The sequence below is a fragment of the Lampetra planeri genome, chromosome 6 (genome assembly GCF_965212315.1).
Source record: "Lampetra planeri chromosome 6, kcLamPlan1.2.h2, whole genome shotgun sequence".
Lineage (NCBI taxonomy): Eukaryota > Metazoa > Chordata > Hyperoartia > Petromyzontiformes > Petromyzontidae > Lampetra > Lampetra planeri.
In genome coordinates, this window is record NC_136112.1 from 12802341 (window position 1) to 12827393 (window position 25053).

Here is a 25053-nt window from a genome sequence, read left to right on the forward strand (position 1 = left end):
TCTGGCTGACCTGGGGACATGTGACCGGATGATACTGGAGGAGGGCCACCGGGGAGGGGGACAATGGGTGGTCACATGGTCCAAGAACTCTCGAGAACCTTCAGGAAAGGGCGAGAGATCGAGGTGGGTGGGGCAAGAGGCAGAGCCAGCCCCAGCCCGATATAAGGGGGGCCCTGAGATCTTACTGTTGGAGAGGCAGGAGATCCACGTCAAGCTTGAAGAAGCCTCCAGCCACGCGGTCCGGGACCCAGCTTGTGGTCCGGACTGGAATAGCGGAACCGTGTCTAGTTCCGCCGTAGCGTAGTTAGTTGGGTGGTTACCACCCTGGAGTATGTTGTGTTAATAGCCTGGAGTTGTTGTGCTAAGAATTTAATAAAATGTGTTGCTCCCAAGACGTCTGCGACTCAAGTTTGACTCACTACATATACAATGGACATCCTCTATGGGCACATTCTTTCTTTAGCTGCCCTTCGGTTGGTAGATTCACCAACCACTGATCCTTTTATGGATGCATCCCACCCCAAGCCTACTTTCCTCAATCAAAATTGTATTTAACTTACATGCTCAAACCCATGCGTCACTCATCCTGTAATGTAATCCCAGACATGCATGTTGCATACTTCAGTTTTAGCTGCCATCTTCTTAATCAATGTCCATGTTCCCAAGTTACCATAGGCAATACCAACTTAAAAACACGTATTTAGATATTTGTATGTTGCTTTTCATTATCAAGTGAAGCTTTTCAAAAGCACGTTCATCCACGCTTTATTTCATCCTTTTTATCTCAGTCCACGTTCATCACCTGCCCTAGGTATATATTGTTTTCCAGTGATGTCCTTCGACGTACCAGATAGTTATACACACAATAATGTAAATACTTTTTATTGAAATATAAATATGACGGCACACACATCGACACATGCTCCAGAAATAAAAAAATGTTCAATTGCGCCTTGGGGTGCTTATTTTGGGCAACGATATCCATTATTGCAGGTACACACGGGTGTGTGCGTGTAAGCACAAGTCAGATTTTAACTCCACATTTTTGTGTCCAAGCAACTTTCAATGTACCTGACAACACTGCAAAGGGTTTGTTCATACATGTGATGAGATGTAGTCACAAATATATGTTACACAATGTTAGGGCAAGTGCTGTTAATGAGAATCTGAGGCTGACACCACCACTACACCAGGTGCTCAATTATAAGCAAGTAAACTTCAAATATCACTCCTTGCTGGTGTTGAGCACCACAGGCAACATGTAACCTGGGGTCATTGGGATAATTTCTTAGGATGATAACCACTCAAAACTTCCCAAAGACACAAGGTGATGTCAGTGAGCAATTAGGGGCAGTGCGCGAATGGAGACATGCAGGTGGTGCAACTACACCGGGGCACATGGGCCAGAGGATCCCAGATGCCAAGCTATGCAGAGGTGAACAAATTGGACAGGGGGGCTCCATGGTTACATTGTTGGCTGTGGTGTTCGACACCGGTGACAAGCGTTAGCTGAATCTCAACACACACACAATCACTCACACACACAGTGTGCAATCACAGTCATTTCCATTAGCATTCACAGTGCGCACTCACTGCCACAAGTCACTCACATAACATTCACTCACATTCACACTCAACAGTGTGCACTCCCACTCACTGTCATTCCTCACTCAATTACTTACAAATAACATCACACATATTCACTCCTGGCACACGCTCAGAAAGCCAGTTTCTTGATGAGCAGGTAGACCCTGGAGTCCACCTCGAACCCGTGCAAGTTGTTGGCGTCGCCCTGTAAGCGCATGAGCAGCCCCCCAAATGACACGTAGGCAGCCCTGTGGGGGGCGGGTTGAAAGAGGGGAGTGAGGAGGCTCGATTAGTGAATCAACGTCAGAAAAACAAGCACGTTTCAAATGCAGGTTCAGAAAGCTCGTCGTTGCAATCATTTCACCAAATTTTAAGTTCGGCTGTTATATATTTTTACCAGCTATTGGCTAAAATAAAGAATAGGAAAGCCAACTTAATATGATATATATTAACTCCTCGAGGAGGTACTGCAGGAGTTTTGTTTACTCAAATAATATGACTTAACAGAGGGCTTAAAAGTATATACTGCATGCCTTCCTTTTCGCTCAAAATGACTATCGGGTCACCATGGTTAAATCCATAGCACGTGTCAGCTAACCTGCGCAGATTGCAAGTGAAATTGCATGTAAACTGTAACTTTCAAACGAATGAGACATTCCATTGTAATTCCGGAATGACCACAGACCAAAGAAAGAATTATTATAGGCTCTGTCTTGAAACTGAAAACCAAGGGACAGGTTTACAGCCTTGAATCAGGGCCAACAATACAATAATGTATTATCCATTAAAGCCTAAATGGTCTAATAAAATTTAGGAGAGCCCTGTACTGGCATGGTTGTCCAATGTCATTTAAAAGTGATTTGCGTGCATAGGTACTAAAGGAAAACCAGAACACCAGCAGAAAACCCATGCACACGAAGACATAATTGTCAAAGGCCTGCGCATATATAAACAGAACAATGTCCACACATAATACAATATTGTTTGTGCAGTGTTGGCCTTAGTTAAACAAGCAAATTCTGGACTGGTTTCAACCTTCGGGGTCTGATTAGTTGAATCAGGTTTGTTAAACACTGCTGTATTAACAGACTATCAGCAATAGCATTATCGAAATCACGGGGCCCTATTCAATATAAAAGAAATAGTTTGGTTAAAGGTCCACATACATGGGTTCACAACCTATTTTCTGTACTGCAATCTCCTGGCCACCTCGCAGCAACCCAGCAGGTTTCTAAGACTGATAAATCGACGTGATCCACCAACTCTTACCTCCAAAGTACTGACGCGTTAAGGTATGCGACGTCATATCAGGGTCAGAAAGCATGCTTCTCATTGAAGCATACTTTCTGACCCTGATATGTCTTACGTTCCGCACTTTTCTGTAGGTGCTGCGACGTGCGATTAAGAAGGTGTGCACCTGTGTGGTGTGTGCACAGGGGAGTAGCTATCGGATGGTGCAGGCATCCACAAGTCAAGAGGAGCATCAGAATACGTATTCGCGAGGCTACTGTGCGCACGTGTATGTCACGTGTTCGCGTGCGTGGTCGCTCACAGGCGGGTGGCAGCCTCAGTGGACGTCTCGTCGCCCTCGATGCGGTAAACCTTGCCGTACATGACGTACTCAAACTGCTCTGCCCTGCGCACAGCAGAGAACACACGCACAGTCGTCATAGGTGTTCGAGTACGAGTGTGCATGCCTGTAAGTGTATGTATACACACATACATATATTTTTGTGCACATTACACATGTAATAATTCAGATAAAATTAATTATTACACTAAAGATTAAAGTATCCATCATTTAAGTATATCCACCTCTGATATTAGCCGTGGTAAGGAATTTAACTCAGAGGCTTTTATGTATGTACTGTGTAAGTCTACGCGTATTCAAATGCGCTGCACATGTGCGCACACAGACCGATACGTGTGTGTAACATATAGATATCCAATGTGCGCCCATGTGTACCTGGACGGCCGGTCGTCTGAGGGGTTGTACTCTCCGTCGTCTGGAGTTCCGTCTTCGTACAAGGTGCTGGCCACCACCAAACGGAACTTGTCCGCTACACAGAGACGAGAGACGCTTCGTTCAAGTCTACAGATGGTTGCCTGCGCGTCTTGCGAACGAAGAGGTCAATAAAAACCCCAGTCAGCGCACGCGAGAGGGCAAGTGTGTGGACCGTGGCTGTGAACGTACCCAAGTCGACGGGGTAGATTTGCGTGTTCACGTCCAGGATGAGATCCATCTTGAACGACTCGCTCTCACAGTGCAGCCTGGAAACTGCAGACGCAGCAGCAGTCAAATCACAATGTGCACGCGTACACAATATATACCCGCACATGTTCACGTGCATTATTAGTTGTTTTTCGGTAAAGACACGTACGTAAAACAATCAATAAAATAAATGAAAACTAAATTAAATCACGACGTTTCGGAGGCAACACAAGCTTCCTTCATCAGGTGTCAAAAAGGCACAGCAAAACAACTTATTTTGCTGTGCCTTTTTTACACAGTTATTTTGCTGTGCCTTTTTTACACCCGATGAAGGAAGCTTGTGTTGCCTCCGAAACGTCGTGATTTAATTTAGTTTTCATTTATTTTATTGTTTTACCTAGGTGACTTACCGAAAAAACCAAAGAATATTAATCCTTGCAGTCACGAAAGCTTCAAATCTAGAATTATTACATTTGTTAAGCCAGCAAAGCCTCACCGCATCTCGACTCTTTTTCAGGAGGTTCCTTGAGTTTCCCAGTAGAGGGCCCACGATTTCCGTTTCCAAATTAAGCACACGATGCCTGTGTTTGTACTTCATCTTGAGATGCGGTTGTATAGAGACGCTATACAAATTAAACGTTTTTCATTCTATGCACAGCTGAATGATTCCGTCCTTATACCCTGCTGGTCGTGGGGCGTTACTTGACCATACTTCACACCGAGTACAGCGCGAGAATAAAAGCCGTACTGTATGAGCACATACCAGTGCTGCTGTACAATAGATTTTCCTGCACTGCCCTCTACTGATAAGGTCGGTAAGCAGAGACTGGGCAGAGACAAAGATGGGACATAAGCACCGATTAACGTGTGCAACACATACGAGACAGGCGGACAGACGAAAACCCGACACGGACAACAAACACAAAGAACTCCATTCACAAGAAGTCACAAACACCAACGAGAAATAAATCACGGCAGCAGATGCCGACACAGTTGTTGACGATGAACACACGGGACATTAAAACTCTCCAGTATGTGAAGATTGTGTTCATCCAAGGACAGACCGCAGAACGTATCACAACTCAACGCCGGATTCACCAATACGAATCAGGCGTCCTCACAGCATTGACGACTCCGTTACTCCTGACGCAATTATCTGCATCAAACCACCTCGATGTAAAACTACAGCTGCTGCTGCTCTCCACCAACATCAACGATCCTCCCCCTGCATGGCCTGTAACAGACTGTAGGAACAAGAGGGCCGCGGCACGATACACGAGGGGGTTTGGGTGGCGAGCACCACGCCCGGCTGCCTCAAACAACACCAACATCAACCACACGATCACAGACAAGATACACAGAAGCACACAGAGAGACACACACGTAGACATGAGCGTGTGTGTGTTCGCGTCCCACACGAACAAAGTCAAGAATAGATTTGAAGTATACTCTTTGTTTTTTTTTATAAAGTCACGTAGGTAAAAAATTTAATAAAATCAATGAAAACTAAATTAAGCGGTTGTGCTTTCGCTACGTTGTCCCCACCTGAAGGATGCTTGTGTTGCGCCCGATACGTCGTGATTTAATTTAGTTGTTTTCATTTATTTTATTTTTTAGCTACGCGACTTCACCGAAAAAACCCAGGAGAATCCTTGCAGTCACGAAAGCTTCAAATCTAGAATTAGATTTCAAGTTTTCGTGACTGCAGGGATCCATAAAATAAAGTTATTTTTCTACCTACGTGACCTTACCGAAAGAACCAAAGAGTAAAATAAATACATTTATTAATAAATAAATGTATTTTATATATAAATAAAGCTATTTTCTACCTACGTGACTTTACCGAAAGAACCAGAGTAAAATAAATGTATTAATAAGTAAATTTATTTTATATATAAAAAGTTGTTTTCTACCTACGTGGCTTTACCGAAAAAAACCAAAGAGTTAAATAAATGAAGTATAAAGTCAATAACTCTCTCCAGAACTCAACCCAACACGCCGAGGCCTACTCTAGTCGAGCACCGACACGTGTTTGGCCGTGGGGGGGGGGCGACTACTCCACACCACGCCGCCGCTACTCAACCCGACCCCGGCGGCGCGCACCACCCCGCTAACGGCCCCGGCTCCGCCGCCGCGTGAGGAAGACGCGAGGAAGACGCACCGCGGTCAAATTTCTTCCCCTCGGGGTCCATGTCTTTGACGTCAAAGATGTCTTCGAAGAGGATGCCCGCCATCTTCTCGCGCCTCGCTTCGCGGTGACGTCATTCGGATCGGCATCGACGAAGGTGATTAAATCGATTCCCTTTTACAGCAAAGTGGAGGAAAAGAATCGATGGGTATCGATTATAACCAGCGATTCCTGTGTAGGAGTGAAGCGGGCAATGGAATCGAATCGTTTGGAAGCGATTATATTTCGCGATGCAAAGAACAAAGTCGATTTGTTCGTTCCCTTGGCTTGGGTATATCAAAATTAGAATATAGTTCACGTAATTCCATGACATCTCGTTACAAATCAACTTTTGATACCCCAAACACATACAGATTCACATATTTCTCTGGTCAGACTTGGGGCAGGTGGTAACCCCTTGAGAACGCGATTGTTTTATATGCAAGTTCTCTTGACAATGGCATCTGGTGACCCAGCGGCATTGGTACCTGGTAGGAACCTCCTGGTTACACCAGCCCACAGGGGATTATTGTGTCCGTCGTGCAGGGAGGGGCTGGGTGGAGAGGGAGGGGCTGGGTGGGGAGGGAGGGGGCTGGGTGGGGAGGGGCTGGCTGGAGAGGGTGGGGCTGGGTGGGGGGTGGGAGGGGTGGGGCTGGGTGGGGAGGGGCTGGTCACCCCGTGGTGCCCTTATAAAACTCAACGTTTAACCTACTCACGCCGGCTTGTGCCCGCCCTCACAGTCGGGCATATTTGCGGAATACACCACGCCGCCGTTGACCCTGGCCATTGACCGAGCAACCCAACGTTCCTACCAGCTCCCTCCGCAGGAATGTGTTATAAATTAGTTTTTTACTGAGGATTCGGGGGAATTTAGGGCTCGTAGAGCCAGACTAAGGCACATTTGAATTAATATGGTAGGTTGTGCCTGGTTGTGTGGCTCACAGAGTCCTATGCCCAAAAACTCACTAACATAGTCATTAGCACGGTTTTTGCAATTAGGAAAAAATACTTTAGTGGGTCCAATTATGGTTTTATTTAGGACCAATTAAGCCGACAAAAGTTTTTTTTATACTTTGTAGATTTCACTTTAGGACCGTCCATAAATGACGTCACGCACCTGGGGGGGGGTCAGACATTTGTGACGATGTGTGACGAGGGGGGGGGTACAAAATCGTCCAAAATCGCGTGACGTCATTTATGGACGGCCCCAAAGCAGTTCTAAAGTAAGTTTAGGTAAAATTGTACACGGGTGCTTATAGACGTGTTCACACAAAGACAAAGATCACCCGTATAGCCTGAACAGACTGTTGGGGAAAGTGCTGTTAGCAAGCACCTATGAGGGCGGGCACGGAACACGAGGGCGTGGGTGGCCAACACTACGCCCGACCGCCTTTGTCTCTCTCGTGGTGATTTTTACACACCACACCAAGTACTCATTTTGAGGCCGAGTTTACCTAGGGGAGGCCCATGACCGACTCAGATAACACTATGTAACACCATTATTGTTCCTAGGTAGTAAGTGTTATTTCGTAATTGCTCATGCCTAAAAGTGTACAAAATGGCTATTATTTCCCACAAACTTTGCTTTTGTGACCAGGACAGTGATATTTTGAAATGTACCTATTTTAAAGGAAAAAACGGGCGAATTTGTGTCTTTTCGTTCACATAAAGTCAGAAAAACATATGAATGAAAATTAACATGTCTTTATACTAAAGTAATACAAAAATGATGACAACATTTTTTAGAAATGAGTAGTTTTTCGATATTTACGTTTATACTGTAAATCACTTTCACGAATCAGCCCCCAAATGTCTCCCATCATGTTCTCATTATACTGTCCTTGGTAGCGGTATTCAAAGTCCAGTATATCCTGGTGGAAGCACTCGCCTTGCTCCTCCGAGTACGCTCCCATGTTCTCCTTGAATTTATCAAGATGAGCATCAAGGGTGTGGACTTTGAGGGACATCCTACAGCACATTGTGCCATAGTTCTTCACCAGTCTCAACCAGCTTCACATAGTTGTCGACCTTGTGATTGCCCAGGAAGCCACGAACCACTGCGACAACGCTGTTCCAAGCCGCTTTCTCCTTACTAGTGAGCGTCTTGGGGAATTCCTTGCACTCCAGGATCTTCTTTATCTGTGGTCCGATGAAGACACCGGCTTTGACCTTTGCCTCAGCTTAGGGAAGAAGTCTTGAAGGTACTTGAAGGCTGCCGACTCCTTATCTACAGCTCTGACAAATTGTTTCATAAGGCCCAATTTTATGTGCAGTAGTGGCATCAGCACCTTCCGGGGGTCCACCAGTGGCTCCCACTTGATGTTATTCCTCCCCACAGAGAACTCGGTCCACTGTGGCCAGTCCCGTCTGTGGTAGTGCGCCTTGGTGTCCCTGCTGTCTCAAAGGCAAAGATAGCAGGGAAACTTGGTAAAACCGCCTTGGAGACCCATCAGGAATGCCACCATTTTGAAGTCTCCGATGACCTCCCAGCCATACTAATCATACTTCAAGGCGTCCAACAAGGTCTTGATGCTGTTGTAATCCTCTTTGAGGTGCACCGAGTGAGCCAGGGGAAGAGACGGGTATTTGTTACCATTATGGAGCAGCACAGCTTTGAGGCTCCTGAATGAGCTGTCAATGAAGAGGCGCCACTCATTCTGGTTACAGGCGATTTCGATTGCCTTAAACAGACTGGTCATATAGTAGCAGAAGCAGAGCCCTTCTTAACGGGTACAGAAGCTGCAAAAATGTTGGTGACGCTTCCTCTGATCTGCGACTTGCACACTTTCATCCAACAAGTTCCACTGCTTGAGTCTAGACATCACAAGCTCGACATTGGACTTGGCGAGACCAAGATCTCTGATCAAGTCGTTGAGGTCTTTTTGGTTGGGGTAGTATGGGTTTCTCTCCTCAGCTCTACTTTCGAAATTGTCATCTGGATCTACGTCTTCCTCACTCTCTGACTTGCTGCTCTCTTCTAAAGACGGCTGCTCTCTCTCCGGAGGAGTGGGTATGGGGAACTCATGGCAGTGTGGCACCGGGGCGATGGATGAAGGTCTGGATACGTGATAGCAGGTGTATTCTTGCCAGTCCGACGTTTGGAAGGGTCCACCATGCAGAAGTAGCAGTTGCTCAAGTGGTCAGTGGGTTCCTGCAAAATTCTTGGGATAGCGAACTTCATGGCTCTCATTTCCCCTCTGTACCATCCCAAAAAATACATTTATTTCACCCATGACTAATGTGCAAGAGATTCTCGCAACATTTTTCATATACGATATATTTTTTCAATACGATTGAAAATTGTAAAACATTTGAAAATTAAAAACTGTTACAATTAAAATATTTTCACAAATTTTATAACATAAAATTCCAAGCAACAATTCTCCATCTTACCTTTCAGAGATTTTTTTTGCATTGCTCGCAGGTGAAATGAGGTGCCCAGGGATTGCCTTGATCCCCGACAGGCATACCGAAATATGCCTTGTAGGCCTCACACATCTTAGCAGATGCTTCCAGAGAGTATTTTTTCGCTCGTCTTGATAAATTGGCCGCAGACATAAAAAAAAATGTGCCTGCTGGATGCTTGCAGCCTCTTGATGCCATCTCAGAAAAAGGCAGATATGTATCCACTTCGGCAGCTGGAACTAAACTGAACTGGTGGGCTTAAGGCCCCTGTATTCATACTATTTATAATACTGGAAAGTTCGAGAATGTTCTACAAGTTACTCCAAGTTTACTCAGCACTGAATCTATCTGGAATGTTCTGGAAAATATTAAAATTTCAAAATATCACTGTCCTGGTCACAAAAGCAAAGTTTGTGGGGAATAATAGCCATTTTCTGTACTTTTGAGGCATAAGCAATTAGGAAATAACACTTACTACCTAGCAACCAAAAAAAAAATTGTTACACAGTGTAATCGTCACTGGTGTTGGTCCTGAGCGGGATTCAAACACAAAGGAATGCACTTACCACCTTTGAGCCACCTGGACACCGCTAGTAAACAAACTTTATTTCCCTCTAATTCTAGATTTGAAGCTTTCGTGACTGCAAGGATTCATACTCTTAGGTTTTTTCGGTAAAGTCACGTAGGTGAAATTCCTCCCCGTAGAGGGCATTAATTCTAGATTTGAAGCTTTCGTGACTTTTCCCTCTCCAATATAACCCTAATTGTCTTTTTAGGTTTTCAGCAGTTTTCATTGAGGGTGTTAACAGCACTTTTTTCTAACGTTTGGTGAAAGATTGCCATCGAGGCGACTCCAGAAGTGGTTCTGTTGCGTCACCTTCCACGGGGGGGGGGGGGGGGGCACGGCCCAGCGGTAGCACGTTGCCTCTTGTTTCAGAAGACCGCGGTTCGATTCCAGCAGGCCACCCCGGTTATTATTGTAGGGGTCCCAACCATAAATTGCGTACCACCGTCCGATTTTTCAGTGGGCGTGAAAGGATTCCACCGATGTCGTTCGAAATGAGTATACCACCGCGTTCTGGCATTGTGGAAAAGTAACGTGCAACATTACCCGATTGGGATTACACAAATAAATCATCCCCTCCTCCGCCCCATGCCTCCCGACTGGCAGACTGATGCCCGCTTGCAGGCCAGTTGCTGAATCGTGAAAACAGCTGCCACTGGGGAGGGGGGTGACTTCTCCAATGTGTTGCGATTTGTGATGCAAGTCGCTTATCATAAGGGGGATTTGAGACGCCCTGGCGTCAAGGGTGCTCATGCAAAAAACAAACCGTTGTTATGAGGTGCACGATGATTCTTCACTCATTAGAACCATTTTTTTTATATATATATATAAACGGGAAATCAACGCAAAAGAATACACGTAAACAAAAATCACGCAAATTCATTTTTGATTTGCTGCAAGTACTTCTTTACTTTAAATAAACCACGAGCACTTTACAAGAACAACACACATCCCACAACACCAGTCTTTGCCTACAGAAGGGGGAACGTGTGAGTGGCGCATATGAGCCTACATTGTGAACAGCAGCGTAGCTCGCGAGCGATGGGACCAGAGGTCTAGGAGCCGGGATACCAAGAGGGCCGTGAAGTGGAGGGGGGGGGGGATAATTGTATAGGGACGGCCCAATTTTATTGCTTTCACCAGGGCCCATTGCCATCCACGCTACGCCACTGATTGTGAGCATAGGTGTGCATATGTATGCATTGTATTCGATATGAAATGGAATTGAATGTTTTAACCCATTGAGCAGTGTGAACATTGTGTGTGCGCGCGTGTCTTTGTATGGGTACTATTAATCGGACAATGACTACGGTGGATGTATTTGTGTATGTACACAGATAAGTGGGTATACACATGACGCTCCCAAAAACAGTCTTCATGTTAACATGTATGTGAAGTCTAAATGCAGTTATGCGTGTACAAAATCTATACATTGTGCCCGATTTAATTTAGCACACGTGTGCATGTGCTGTGCGTGTGTGTGCACGGCTGTGTGTAATTATATACGTGCGTGTGTATATATGTCAGCATGCATGCGCTGTAATGTCGATGTGTATGACGATTAAACAAACATATACATGATTTCTATTCGCTAAGTGGATAAATAATGCGATAATATAGACTGTGCACGTTATGTGCTTCATTACGTTTCCGTGAATCTCAGATGCGCCGTGAATGCGTAGTGAAGTGTAAGCATAGAGATGAGTGAAGTGGTTTGTGCACTAGATTTTAATGTATGTGCGTTTTACGACACTTTGTGAGTAACGATGTGAACGTGTGTGTGGGTGCGCTGCACTTAACATATCTGGGGAGCGGTAGTGTAGCGGTTAGCACGCTGCTCTGCTACGAACCCAGCGACCCGGGTTTGATTCCGGCTCATGGCCACCACCAATGACGATTATCTGAACCGGTCCTGGGCCTCCCGTAGGTAGACTCAGCCTCAATTGAGTACCTGGTGAGGTGTGTAAACATCGTACTGCATACCACATGCATACAACCACATCACCTTGTACGCATTAGATGTTGGAAGCTAAGCAGGGCAGAGCATGGCGAGTGCTTGCATGCTAGCGCACTTGAACTAATATCCGTTATGAAACATGATTTGGCGATGCTGTTGTTGGCAGTGGTGTACAAGCACAGGTAACACAAGATAGAAACTCAACAAACATTCGACAATGACACTACCTTCAAGCAAACACATCATGGGGCGACCTTTTGAGCAATGGGCCCTTCATCGGCCCTTCACTTAAGTACTATGAAGGGCCATTGCCTGAAACGTCACCTCTTATACGTTTCCTATTATGGCCGCAGTGTGATTGCCAATTGTGTTGAGTGCTTTTTGTTTGTTATTTAAGCTCCACTATTTGGTTTATCATTTGCCCTTGAGAAAAATGTTTATCCGTGGAAGATCTTTATTTTAATGTTACTAAAGACCATCAAGTGCCGTTTCGTGTTCTGTCATGTTTCATGTTTTATACATATATATTTCTATATTTAATATTCCATAATTTTAAATTCCAAAAGCATCTTAGTTACGTTTGCTTAAAGACCATGAAGGATGATTGATCCTCCTACAACCGCAAATGCTGCAGCTCAGTCCTATATACCATTGTGTCCAAGGCCGTATGTACACTTTATTAACATACACTGGTTTTTTGTATTGTTTTTAAGTAATATTTGTTTTTATCCTGTTTGTGGTAAGTTCTGGTGTGTGGGTTTCATGTCAACAATTGTTGTTTTTTGCTCTTGCCAGCTTGCACATTCCCACCCTGCGATGATGTCCTATGACACTGCCGTCGGTCTTGGGCTTGTGTGGTCTACGCATCTCTAAGTCACTCTGCAGAGCTCTATGCAAATGTAGAGCCCTCTATGGAATTCTATGGATCCCTTTGTAACTGCGATGTCCCGTGACCGTCGCCACGGACTTGAGCTGCGGTCATGTCCCTTGTAACGGAGCTGTGAAGCTCAATGGGCCTTACCAACCGAAATAGCATGATTGAGCTTGTTTAGAGCTTTCATGGATGACAGTCAGGGCGTGCCAGGTGTTGTAGGCGTTGGGGCTCCAAGGTGGCCAGGAGATGGCAGTGCTGAGTGGTACCCCCCTCGAATGCGTGGCGGGTTTTCTCCGGATTCTCCGATTTCCTCCCACATTGAGCCCAACACTCATACATGCAAATGGTCAAACAGCCCCATGCAGGGCCCCTCCTCGTATAGATAGAGACGGTCTTGAGAGACAGTGTTATTTTAATCACACACACAAGAGGGTCAGTGAAAGTCTACGTGTGTGTGTGTGTTTTGGGTGATAGGTATACTATACACAAGTTAGCGAGTGTGCATATTGTGTGTCACGTGCACAGCATGTGAGAATGTGGTTGTGTACATGTGCCTGGAGTGTGTTTGAACGTTTGTGTTTTCATGCAGGTATGAGTGAGTGCTGAATATGTGTGGTGTGTTTAACTGCATGCGTGTTTTTGTGCCAGTGTCATGCGCAGCAGTGAGATGGACTGTGGCATCACGCAACTGGTGAGGGATGGCGGTGACCGGGGTAGGGATTTATCGAGCAGTGGATAGAACCTGGCTGGGGATGATATGGTTCGTGTGTGTGTGCAAGATGTGTGTGTATGCGTATGTGTGTATTGCTGGGCTCATTTTTGTATATGTACGTATGTATATTGTATATCATATGTGCATGTGTGTACATATCTATGTATATGCTGCATGTGTAAATGTATGAGTATATCATAGCACGTAGGTTTTTTGCAGCCAATAGTATGACTCGTAACAGATTTTTGAGTTAAGCCACAATAATGATCCAGCCAAATTTGTGTCGTGACTCTCCACCACCCAACACAGCCAGGCAAATAAAATAGTCACAAAAAATATATAATTGGCGTGTCAAATGCTTGTGCATTGAATTTGTTTGGCTATGTCGGGTGATGGAGGGTCTCACGACACGAACATGGTCAAGAGCATTACGTGGCTTAACCCCAAAATCAATAACGTATATTTATGTATATATTTGGTGTATGCATGTCTGTGTCTTTGTGTGTATGTGTGTTGTACGAGTCTATATCCACGTTTGTTTGTGTGGATGTTGTACGAGTCTCTGGCCATGTGTGTGTGTGTTGTACGAGTATCTGTCCGTGTGCGTGTATCTTGTACGAGTCTCAGTCCACGTGTGTGTGTGCATGCGTGGCCGCGAGCTGGATCCCGCGGGAGCCATGTGCGTCTCCGTGCCGGACTACACCTGCGCCCGTCAGTTCCACACCTTGAGGAAGCTGTCCCAGGAGCCCGTGGCCACGGCCATGCCGTCATCCGTGACGCCCAGGCATGACACGCGGTTATCGTGGCCCGCAAGCACGCCTGCACACAAAGACAAAGCTAAAACGATTCCCCCCATAGCCTTAACAGACTGTTGGGGCAAGTGCTGTTAGCGAGCACCTATGAAGGCTGGCACGGCTCACGAGGGGGTGGGTGGCCAGCACCTTGCCCGACCGCTTTTGTTTCCCCAGTGACGATGTTTTTAGACATCGCAACAGGTACTCATTTGAGGCTGAGTTGACTTAGTGGAGGCCCTGGACCGGTTCAGATAATCGTCACTGGTGTTGGTGGCCGTGAGTGGAACTCGAACTCGGGTCGGCGGGTTCTGAGCGCAGCGTGCAAACCACTGCCCCATTGCTCCACTGCTCCCCAAGCACAAAAGGCAAATATCCCGTGTAATGCTCACACGCACGTGTGCACGCTCACACACACGTGTGCACGCTCACACACACGTGTGCACGCTTACACACACGCGCGCTCATACGCACACGCTCACATGCACACGTGCGTGCGAGCGCCCTCGCACATGTACACACGCGCTCACATGCACACACTCGCACACGCACACACTCTCGCACCCTCACAACCATGCACGCACCGGCTTTCTCCTGCTTCATGCCGTCCCAGATGTTGCAGTTGAAGTCATCATGTCCGGCGAGCACGAGGCGGCCGGAGCGCGAGAAGGCGATGCTCGTGACGCCGCACACCACGCCGTCGTTGGCGTAGACGCAGAGCTCCTGGTCGGCGCGGATGTCGAAGAGGCGGCACGTGGCATCGTCGGAGCCCGTCACAAACGCCTGCCCATTTGGGAAGAACTAAGGGCGGCGTGGTGGGAGAGAGAGACAGTGAAGAGATAAGAGGGAGGGAGGGTTAGAGATGGGCAAACAGAATCAGAATCGTATTCATACTGGAGGAATACGATGTCCAGAGAGTGAAAGGAATCGGGAGAGAGGTAGAGAGTCAGAGTGTGCGTGTGGGGAGTAGCGGCGTCGCGGTTAGTGCACTGCACTACCAACCTGGCGACCCGAGTTCAAAAAAAAATCCCGCTCACGGACAACACCAGTGATGATTATCTGAACCGATCTTGGGTCTCCTCTAGGTCGATTCAACTTCTAATGAGTACCTGGTGAGGTGTGTAAATATTGCCACGAGGGAGACAAAGGCGGTCCAGCATGATGCTGGAGAATTGCCCGATGATGCTGGATGCAATTACCAGCGAAACGTCGTACTCAACAAATTGTAAATGTTGTGGTTTCACTCTTCACCACACCGGTGGGCTAAAGTAGTGAACTATTTGTCTTTTGTCAACGTGACACTTTTTTGCTGATTGGCCGTGTCGGGTGGTGGAGGGTTAGGACACATTTATAAATAACGCGATCTAACCCAAAAACCTTAATTATGAAGTGATGCTCGCCATCCACCCCCTCTCGTGTGTGCTGTGCCGGCCATCATAGGTGCTGCTCGCTAACAGCACTTGCCCCAACAGTCTGTTAAGGCTACACAAGGGATCATTGTCTTTGGCGAAGAGAGAGGGAAGGGAAGAGAGATGGAGACACGGATGAAAAGATGGTGGAAAGAATATGGAGAGAAATTTAATATATAGAGAGAGTGGAGTTGAAAGTGGGAGAGCAAGCGAGTGAGTGGGAAAGAGGAAGATATGCTTGGAGAGACGGAGAGGGATAACGTTTGAGCTAGATCGAGAGGTCACAGAGATCATATCATCGCTCTGACAATGTAGATTGAATACAATTATTTTAAGTCCATGAATTTACAACGGGATTAGTTGGGAATACGTGTACCCTTGATTAGCATGGGAACTCGGGAATGATTTGACTGCGGTGTTGGCTTATGAACAGGTATATGTGTGCAGGGGTTTGTGTCACAATCTGCTCTCCTGAACATTAAGCATTTAAGCCGTATTTTTCAAATTCCTTTGTTCTCTTACACATGTTTCCCACGTAATCAGACCTTAAACTACCCCTAGTTGATATACACACCCCAAACATATGCTTCGAACACACCCCTCGAAAAAATGCATATGCACCAAAGACACACACACACGTCCTGAACACATAAATGCAATCCAATCACACACACAGTGAAAACACAGCACACGTACCATACATATGTAATGTAGCTCTCAGAGACACCGTCTTGCTCAGTTATGTATCTCTTTATTATGAATAAAGTCTGCCGACTCACTGATAATTTAACGGGTAACTGCAATTGGACGATGTACAGCTGGGTAACTTCTGTGACTCTAAGCGACGCTCCCCATGTAGTTGGCTGACTACATAGGAGCGGACGCGGAGTAGTCACGGAGACAATATTAACTGTAGCCTTCCAAGGCGACAAGGTGCCCGATCCAAGACGATTAAGACGACCCGCTCCAAGACGGCGACGATTCTCCCTTGGTTCCCCCACAGCAGCAGCCCAGAGCCCTGTTCCACGCCGGCTTTTATCCTCTCCTCGACCCGGCCACGCCCCTTTTCCCGAACTCTCTCTCACCTCCTCAACTGGGCCTGTCTGTCCCCGTCTCAATTATTATTTACGACCACTTAGGTCACGTGCTTATCCGAGACCCCGTCGCGTCAATTAGTAACCACGGCCACGAGGAGCCGTATTGTCCCTACCCATATACACACACCCCAAGCATACGTTAACATATGTCTTGAACACATAAACGCACTCTGAACACGAACTCCAAATACACAAACACGCACAAACATACACGTACCAACACACACATACCAATACACCAACACATACACCTTGAACTCACCTCCAAAATTTATCACGGTTGGCTACGTACGGTGCGAAAGAAGTTCAACATACATGCATACACACAAGCACCAACACATGCACGTACCAACAGACATGCGCTCCAACACACACAAGCACACCTTTACCACAAAGATAAAGATCTCCCGTATAGACTTAACAGACTGTTGGGTCAAGTGCCGTCAGCGAGCACCTATGAAGGCCAAAACGGTACACGAGTGGGTGGCCAGCACCACACCTGACCGCCTTTGTCTCCCCAATGGCGATGTTTACACATTGCATTCATTCGAGGCTGTGTCAACCTACGGGAGGCCCAGGACCGGTTCAGATAATTGTCACTGATATTGGCCGTGAGCGGGAATCGAACCCAGGTCCACGAGTTTTCAAAGCAGCGCCCTAACCGCTACACTACCGCTCCCCACCTTGACCACATACGCACGCACGCATTTTGTGTGGGCCCCCACATCAGACAGTGTCTCTGCCCCCCACTATTTGCTGTGTCCTAGAGCCTTATTACTGCTCCGGAGGGGTGATGTTCAATATGATGGTAGATGATGACGACACAAAACTCACAATAATGTAACATGCCAAACATCGCAATGTAGGATCCTGCAGACTGAGTGAGACTTTACTTGAAAAATAAACAATGGTGCCCTATTCATGGCAATGCAAATGAGATAAGGAGGGATGATTGATGGTGATAATTATGAGTGGGATCATTATTAAGATGGTAACGATAGTTAGGAGGATAATGATTGTAAGGGTGTTGGTCTTCACGATTGTGATGATGGTGGTGATGATGATAACGACGAATCCACTGCTGGATGAGGGCCTCCTCACGCCGTGCAGGTCATAGGGGTTATTTGACCATACGTACTTTGCAAACCGCTGGTCAGTGCGGATTGGTGAATGCGACGAACCATCGTACATTGGAAGTGTGGGACACACAATGGACAGTTACGGCATTGCCCTCTGCTGCCCACTGTGTAGCCCTGCAAGTACTGGTGATCAATCATCCCAGCACTACCCAAGATTGAAAGCCAATTTCTTTGAAACTGCTTTTTGTTGTCCTTCCCCCGCACCTCCGATTAGCACGGTTGGCTACGTACCATGCGAAAGAAGTTCAACATACATACATACAGACTCAACCCTGCTGAGCTTCCGAGATCCGACAAGAACGAGCGCATTTTTAGTGATCTGGTCAAGGTTACTCAAGATCAAGAAGCCTCCATGGCCACAACTGTTGCCGCCACCGCACCTTGCCAACACTTTTCCAAACCTCTCGGCCAGATCCCCAAAGCTGCTGCAGCACAGGAGACACGCGGACTCCAAGATCAGCTCAAACAGTCTCCCACCATCTCGTCTTAGGTCTGCCCAGATTGTTTTTTTGTTTGTTGCCGGATTGGTGGACAGCACTCACTGCCGGTCTTGGGAACCGACCCTCCTCCTCCTCCATCCTCCACACACGTCCTACGCAGCGAGACCTTTTCCGCATCATACCTCCAACACTTACCTATAAACTATTAAACAATTTTTTTTTTATTTTACCAGGTAACGCACCACTGAGCTATGTAGCTCTATTTCAGAAGCGACCTGGCCACAAGTGATAGTTCAATTAAGTGCCCTATCCTTGTGGAAACTTCTACCAGCCAAATACTATAAATGCACGCTGTTGGTTCTAAATGTGGAGGAAAAAACTGGAGGACCCGGAGAAATATCCACGTGATCACGGGGTAGACATGCAAACTCCAAATGTACAGGGATCAAGAGTTAAGATTGAACCCAGGACCTCCTGCTCACTAGGTGAGGAATTTAACATTTCGCCACCACGTTCAATTCCGGAATTGCAACATTGTTTATCCTATCTTGCCGCAAAATTCATATCATCCATCTCGGACACCTGTGTTGCTTAGTTATGGTCCTGATCCACACAGGAATACAAATAAGCACTGCTGCCTCAAACACTATTTTCTTATCTCTCTCCTCTTCCAAAGTGGTTTCGATAGCCAATCAAAAACCTGCCCTGCTAAAGCAACGCTGCTCTCCTTGACCTCCCTTTCTCACAGCCCACTGCATTACGGCCATCGCTGCCCAGGCACACAGAGCCCTCTGCCATCTCCGCGCTCTCTTTTCCGACCGTCCACTTGCGATGCGATTACGGGAGCCCCGTTTCATAACACTGCCATTTACTTTGTCTTTAGAGAAGCATTTTATTCTTGAAACTTGTTCACTCAGGAAAGCTGCAATGAGTCTTGAGACTCTTTTTCATGGAGGGTTCTGCCGACTTTTCACACTTGAGGGGACGGGGGGGGGGGGAGGACGTTGCTCCATGTAATCCCGATAGAGTAATTTGCAGGTTATTATTCGAGCATTGGGATGTTTGGCTAAGAGCAGTTGCATTGTATGTGTTTTTTCAGCTTAAATTAAGAATGCAATAGCCAGCCTTTTGATGATTAATTACTGATGATAATCACGTGTCTTCTCATCTGGTTACGAGTCAGACCACACCAAAGACAAAGAATCCCCATGTAGCCTTTAACAGGCTGTCGGGGCAAGGGCTGTTAGAAACAATTATGAAGGCCGGCACGGCACACGAGGTGGTAGGTATCCAACACCATGCCTCCCCAGAGCAGATGTTTACAAAACCACACCAGGTACTCATTTCAGGCTGGGTCGACCTAGAAGAGGGCCCAGGCTCAGTTCAAATATTCGTCTGGTTCGTAACACAATGCGCTAACCAATGCACCACGACGGCCACGGTCACCATGGTTACTACCGCCGCCGCCGCCACATCTGCCACTGCCACCAGGGTCATTAGCACCGCCACCACTGCCACCACCACCACGGCCACCACCACCATGGCCATTACCGCCATGGCCACCGCCACAAAGGCCACTCCCACCACTACCGCCACCACAGCCACCACAGCCACCACAGCTACCACAGCCACTCCCGCCACTACGGCCACTACCGCCACTATGGTCACCATTACGGCCACCATGGCCACTCCCGCCACTAAGGCCACCACTGCCACCACGGCCACTCCCGCCACTCTGGCCACTACCGCCATCAAGGCCACTGCCACCATCGCCGCTATCGCCACCACGGCCATGCATTTTATAGTCACGAGAAGCTGCTGGGCTCCGTTGGCTGCCAGCGCGTTAATGGGGGAGCGCACGCGTTGGCGCCGCTCACGTTGATGGCGTTGATGTCGGACTCGTGTCCCGTGAACGTCTGCCGGCACTTGACCTCGCGCACGTCCCACAGCTTGGCGGACGAGTCGCACGCGCCCGACACGAACATGCGCCCGTCCGGGGACAAGGAGAGCGACATGACGTCGCCCGTGTGGCCCATGAATGTGGAGGACAGGCGGCCCGTCTCGATGTCCCACAGGCAGCTGCGTGGGGAGCGGGGGAAGGGACACAGTGGGGCAACAGTGAAACACCGGTGAGACTCGCGAAAGCCACCGTATGCCCAGGCTGCTTTTGTTCATCCGGATAGAGGGTACTAAATGGGCACAGCAAAGGCTAAAAGAAGAGATGGAGCTGATGTGGTGTGAGAAGATCTAGGTGGGCTTGCCGATGACCGCTACCAGCGGTGTCAAGATCAACGCTACTGGGTAGGTTGAGGCAGTCACCCTCCAACAATAGCAGAGGGCAGATGAGCAACCCTCAGGTTCACCTACACCAAATGACTTAGCAGACAATATATCACCTTAATATATCTGTCACTACACATTAAAAAAACGTATATTTTTTTCGTGGTGGAACAGATATTATGAAGATAAATTGCTGCCAATAAATTTTGTTTTAATATTCTCTACAATGACGCTAAATTATTATTTCGTAGCATCGACGCGGCATAATGTTGTTGCGTCGTACGATTTTGTTGCATCGCTGTGTTTGATAAACTTTTGCCGTGCTGTTGCACCGTTATTGAAGTTGTTGTCGTGTTGTAGTATTTTATTTGTTGCGGTATTCACACTTTCAAAGTCAGCTTGAGAGTGGTTATAGATTAACAAAGGTGGGGGTGGCAGGCACGATGAAGACGATCAAATATGACGCAACCTGCGCACGATATAAAGATACATGGGTCTTGGGTACTTGCCAAATAGAAAACCAGACAAATTGAAGGGTTCATCTTCTTGGTTCTTTCGGTAAAGTCACGTAGAAGGGAAATAATAAAATAATAAAAATTAAACATAATAAAATACAATTCTCACGACGTTTTGGCCACAATGCACGCAGCCGTCCTCAGGTGAAGACGGCTGCTTGCGTTGTGGCCGAAACATCGTGAGAATTGTATTTTATTATGTTTTATTTTTATTATTTTATTATTTCCCTTCTATGTGAGTTTACCGAAAGAACCAAGATGATGAATCCCTGCAGTCACGAAAGCTTTAAATCGAAATTGAAGGGTTGTCCAAAAAGCTGGACACGAACTGCCACAAAATGGGCTAATCAAAAGCTCGTTGAGAACAAACGCATGTTAGAAAGCATAATCTAGGCGTATGAATGGCTTTTCTGAAATTGGAGTTGTCGTTGTTGCTGTATACGAGTTATCTGTCGTTTGTGGTGTATTGTAATGTAGTATGTATTGTTGTGTTTTTGTTGCTCGTAGTAACCATAAGGTGTCTCCGGAGCTGGTGAGGATTTTGGTGTCGTCGAGGAAGCGGCAGCAGGAGAGATACCCTGAAGGCACAGCGCGGAGACGCAACGCAAACAACGGGTTAAAATAAAACAACGGGTTAACCTTTCACCTATCCACGAGCAGCTGCTTTTTGTGTTTAGTTTGTTGTCCTTCCCCCGCACCTCCAATGAGCACGGTTGGCTACGTACGGTGCAAAAGAAGTTTCTACGTACATACGTAGAGCGCATGTATGTACATCAACCCTCCGCCCTGGCTTTTACACCTGATTGGATCACAAGTCACTATATCTAATTTATTTCTCCACAACTGTTGTCCGCCTGATGATGCGAGTTGTGATTACTGGTGAAACGTCATACTCGAATTGTAAATGTTGTGGGTTTACTCTCCAACACACCAGCATGCTGAACTAGTGATGAATTGCCATGTTTTGTTTACGTGATCTAACCCAAAAACCTCTATTGTGACGCTCCAAGCCCAGGACGTGTCATTCAGACTCTGTCTTATCGACAGACCTGTTCTTCACCTGAGGACGGCTGCTTGCGTTGTGGCCGAAACGTTGTGAGAATTATTTTATTATGTTTTATTTTTATTATTTTATTATTTCCATTCTACGTGACTTTACCGAAAGAACCAGGAAGATGAACCTCTATTGTTGATATGGAAGAGTTACCACATTTCTGGGAGGCTCAGCCAGGACACATGCCAAGTTGTTCGTTCCTCCCCCTCTTCCAAACTGCACCACCTACTTTCTATAGCCACGCCCACTAAACCACTAGCCCCTCCCACAACTCACGTGGTCACGCCCACTGCTCAGGTAGCCTGTTACCGACATTCCGAGTCGAGCACAAGGCCAGCAAATGTTGCCGTCTGTGGCACACGAATCACAAGCCATGAATTTTAGGCGATTTGATTAGCCTTCGCGACTTCAATGAGGAACACATTTTATATCTTGCTTTTACCATCTCTCAATGGTATTTATCATCTGTTCTGTGTCATTTGTGCAGTTTAGTTCGCTCCAGCAGTCCAAAGTTTTCAAACAACTTATGGTTTGAAATGTATGGTTTTCCGGCCTGCACTAGTTTTATTTTACAATCTGTTTTCTCGTCATTTACAGATTTGACCATTAACATATGCATTATGTGTCATTTGCAGAAATGATATAGAGGCGATGGGCGTAGACATTGGACAATAGTACAGCACAACACTTGATTTTGCCTCCATTGCTCTCTGCAACGTAGCCCCACAACAGCCCACAGCACCAATTTTAGACGTGACGCTCGCCCATTCAATCACCACCTCCTGCAACGTGGCGGTCTTAATAGGTGCTCACTAACAGCACTTGCCCCAACAGCCTTTGTAGGCAATGCAGGGGGAATCTTTGTCTTTGTGTGTGCATCAGCCAGTCATCTCAGACAGTTAACCCATAACATCTGGGTCTGTCCCGTGACCTCCTGCCAGAAGCAATCCTTCGACACTTCACATGGCCTCAAAGTGCACCTGGCCTGGCACTGCAGTGTTGTTACCACCACTTAGTGGCGAATGGCGGCTGTTGTTGTTGTTATGTGCGTGCGTACCGTTGTGTCCGGGAAGCTCACGCGTGACCTTTATATTTCCCTCACGCGACTTGAGACTGAGGGTCACAAAACCACAGACAAGTGTGTGAACAAAGACAAAGATCCCCGTGTAGCCTACACAGGCTGTTGACGCAAGTGCTGTTATCGAGTAGCACCTATGAAGGGCACCACAGCATACGATGGGGTGGTGTGGCCAGTACCTCGCCCGGCCAGATCTGTTTCCCCATTGCTGGTGTTTACACACTGCACCAGGTATTCCCATCAGGCTGAGTCGACCTAGTGCATGCCCAGGACCAGTTCAGATAATCGTCACCGATGTGGGCCGGGAGCAGGAATCGATCTCTGTTCGCAGGGTTCATAGTGCAGTGGCCTAACCACTGCGCCACCGCTCCCCAAGCGTGTGCATACACAACGCATGCAACACATACACAAACGCAGCCATTGTGCAATGAATATAATCATCACCCTGATTTGTCGTCATCAATACACCATCTACTTTGGGCTTCACACAATTCATAACTTGTCACGATGGTGAGATGTTAACTACCTCGCCTGATATACAGGAGGTTGTGGGTTAGATCCCAATCCTGACGCCTGCTGTATAGTTGGAGTTTGCATGTTCTCCCTGTGGTTGCGTGGATGTTTTTCTGGGGTCCTCGAATTTTTCCCTCCACATTTATAAAAATACATTTGGAGTATTTGGCTGCTATAATTTTCCACGTTGGCCTTATATGGCAAAATTTTAAAATTTTTATTTAGTTTGAACACCAGGTGAGTGGTTGAGAGAACCAGGAATTATCACCCTGCATTTGAATGTGGATATAAAATGTATTAACCCACACCTTCATAAAACTCTCAAGATAAAGGTACAGCCCTTGAAAATTACTGTTCACAGCATTGCCGGCAGAAGGGCCTAAATTCGAGATATCTCTCATCTAGAGGGTATGTGGTCCAGTCTTCCACGCTGGTCAGACATCTCAAAAGAGTCACAGTAGATGAGTATACATAGAAGAACGACATCTGTTGGTCCATCACTTTGGGGTTGTTATTTGCCTGTGGGATCTTGGGTATACACATGCAAAAAAATACCTCCCACTGCACATAAATTTACTATTTTTATTTTACCAGGTAAGCCCCACTGAGCTAAATGGCTCTTTATCAGAGGTGACCTGGCCGCAAATAACAGCTCAACTAAGTGGCTTATAATGTGTAAATTTATAGCAGCCAAATACTCTAAAAACATGTTTCTAAATGTGGAGGGGAAAACCGGAGGACCTGGAGAAAAATCCACGCAATCACAGGGAGACAGAGACATGCAAACTCCAAATACACAGCAGGTGTCACAGTTGGGATCGAACGCACGACCTCCTGTATACCCAGCGAGGAAGTTAACATCTCGCTTTATTCCTGGGTGCTTTACGACAATTGTAAACATCTCGCCACCACGAGATGACAATTACTGTAACCTACTTCCGTTCCTACCTTACAAAAACCCCCATCTCTTCTGCCTTGCCCATGCTACTGCTACTCCCTGCCCCTACCCCCCAGCTACGACCAGGCCTACCCCAACCCCTCCTTAACCACTCCCACCTGTTTTCCTAACTGTCACCATAGCAACACCACCACTTTTATAAAAAAAAACCCACTCTTTATTTCAACCACCACCATTACATGTACAATGTTTACAATTGTCGTAAAGCACCCAGGAATAAAGCGCTATATGAATCTATGTAAGGAAAGCAACACAAACTATTCCTCATGATGACATTCGTCAGGGATTGCCAATGACATC

General features: G+C 46.7%; 2 protein-coding genes across 6 annotated transcripts in view; both read right to left on the reverse strand.

Annotated features, from left to right (window-relative positions):
• Window positions 1–866: 866 nt before the first annotated feature.
• On the reverse strand, window positions 867–6118 carry POLR2H (RNA polymerase II, I and III subunit H). Of its 4 annotated transcripts, none has more exons than XM_078595572.1 (5): window positions 5961–6118; window positions 3782–3865; window positions 3554–3647; window positions 3140–3223; window positions 867–1835 (listed from the first exon to the last, which is right to left on the reverse strand). In XM_078595572.1, exons 1-5 carry the CDS (start codon window positions 6031–6033, stop codon window positions 1718–1720), a joined length of 453 nt encoding a protein of 150 aa, XP_078451698.1. In that variant the 5' UTR covers window positions 6034–6118; the 3' UTR covers window positions 867–1717. The 4 variants fall into 4 exon arrangements, with proteins under 4 accessions (XP_078451698.1, XP_078451702.1, XP_078451701.1 ...); XM_078595576.1 differs by having other exon boundaries at window positions 3782–3858; window positions 5961–6067; XM_078595575.1 differs by having other exon boundaries at window positions 4296–6058.
• Window positions 6119–13970: 7852 nt separating this feature from the next.
• LOC144719539 (guanine nucleotide-binding protein G(I)/G(S)/G(T) subunit beta-1-like) overlaps window positions 13971–25053 on the reverse strand; it is a 28208-nt gene continuing 17125 nt past the window's right edge. For both annotated transcript variants that reach the window (XM_078595557.1, XM_078595558.1), the window contains exons 7-11: window positions 23262–23317; window positions 21662–21728; window positions 20233–20434; window positions 14855–15071; window positions 13971–14298 (exon numbers count right to left, since the gene is read on the reverse strand). In XM_078595557.1, the coding sequence (XP_078451683.1) occupies window positions 14192–14298; window positions 14855–15071; window positions 20233–20434; window positions 21662–21728; window positions 23262–23317 (649 nt within the window). In that variant the 3' untranslated portion in view covers window positions 13971–14191. The remainder of the gene's footprint in view (window positions 14299–14854; window positions 15072–20232; window positions 20435–21661; window positions 21729–23261; window positions 23318–25053) is intronic.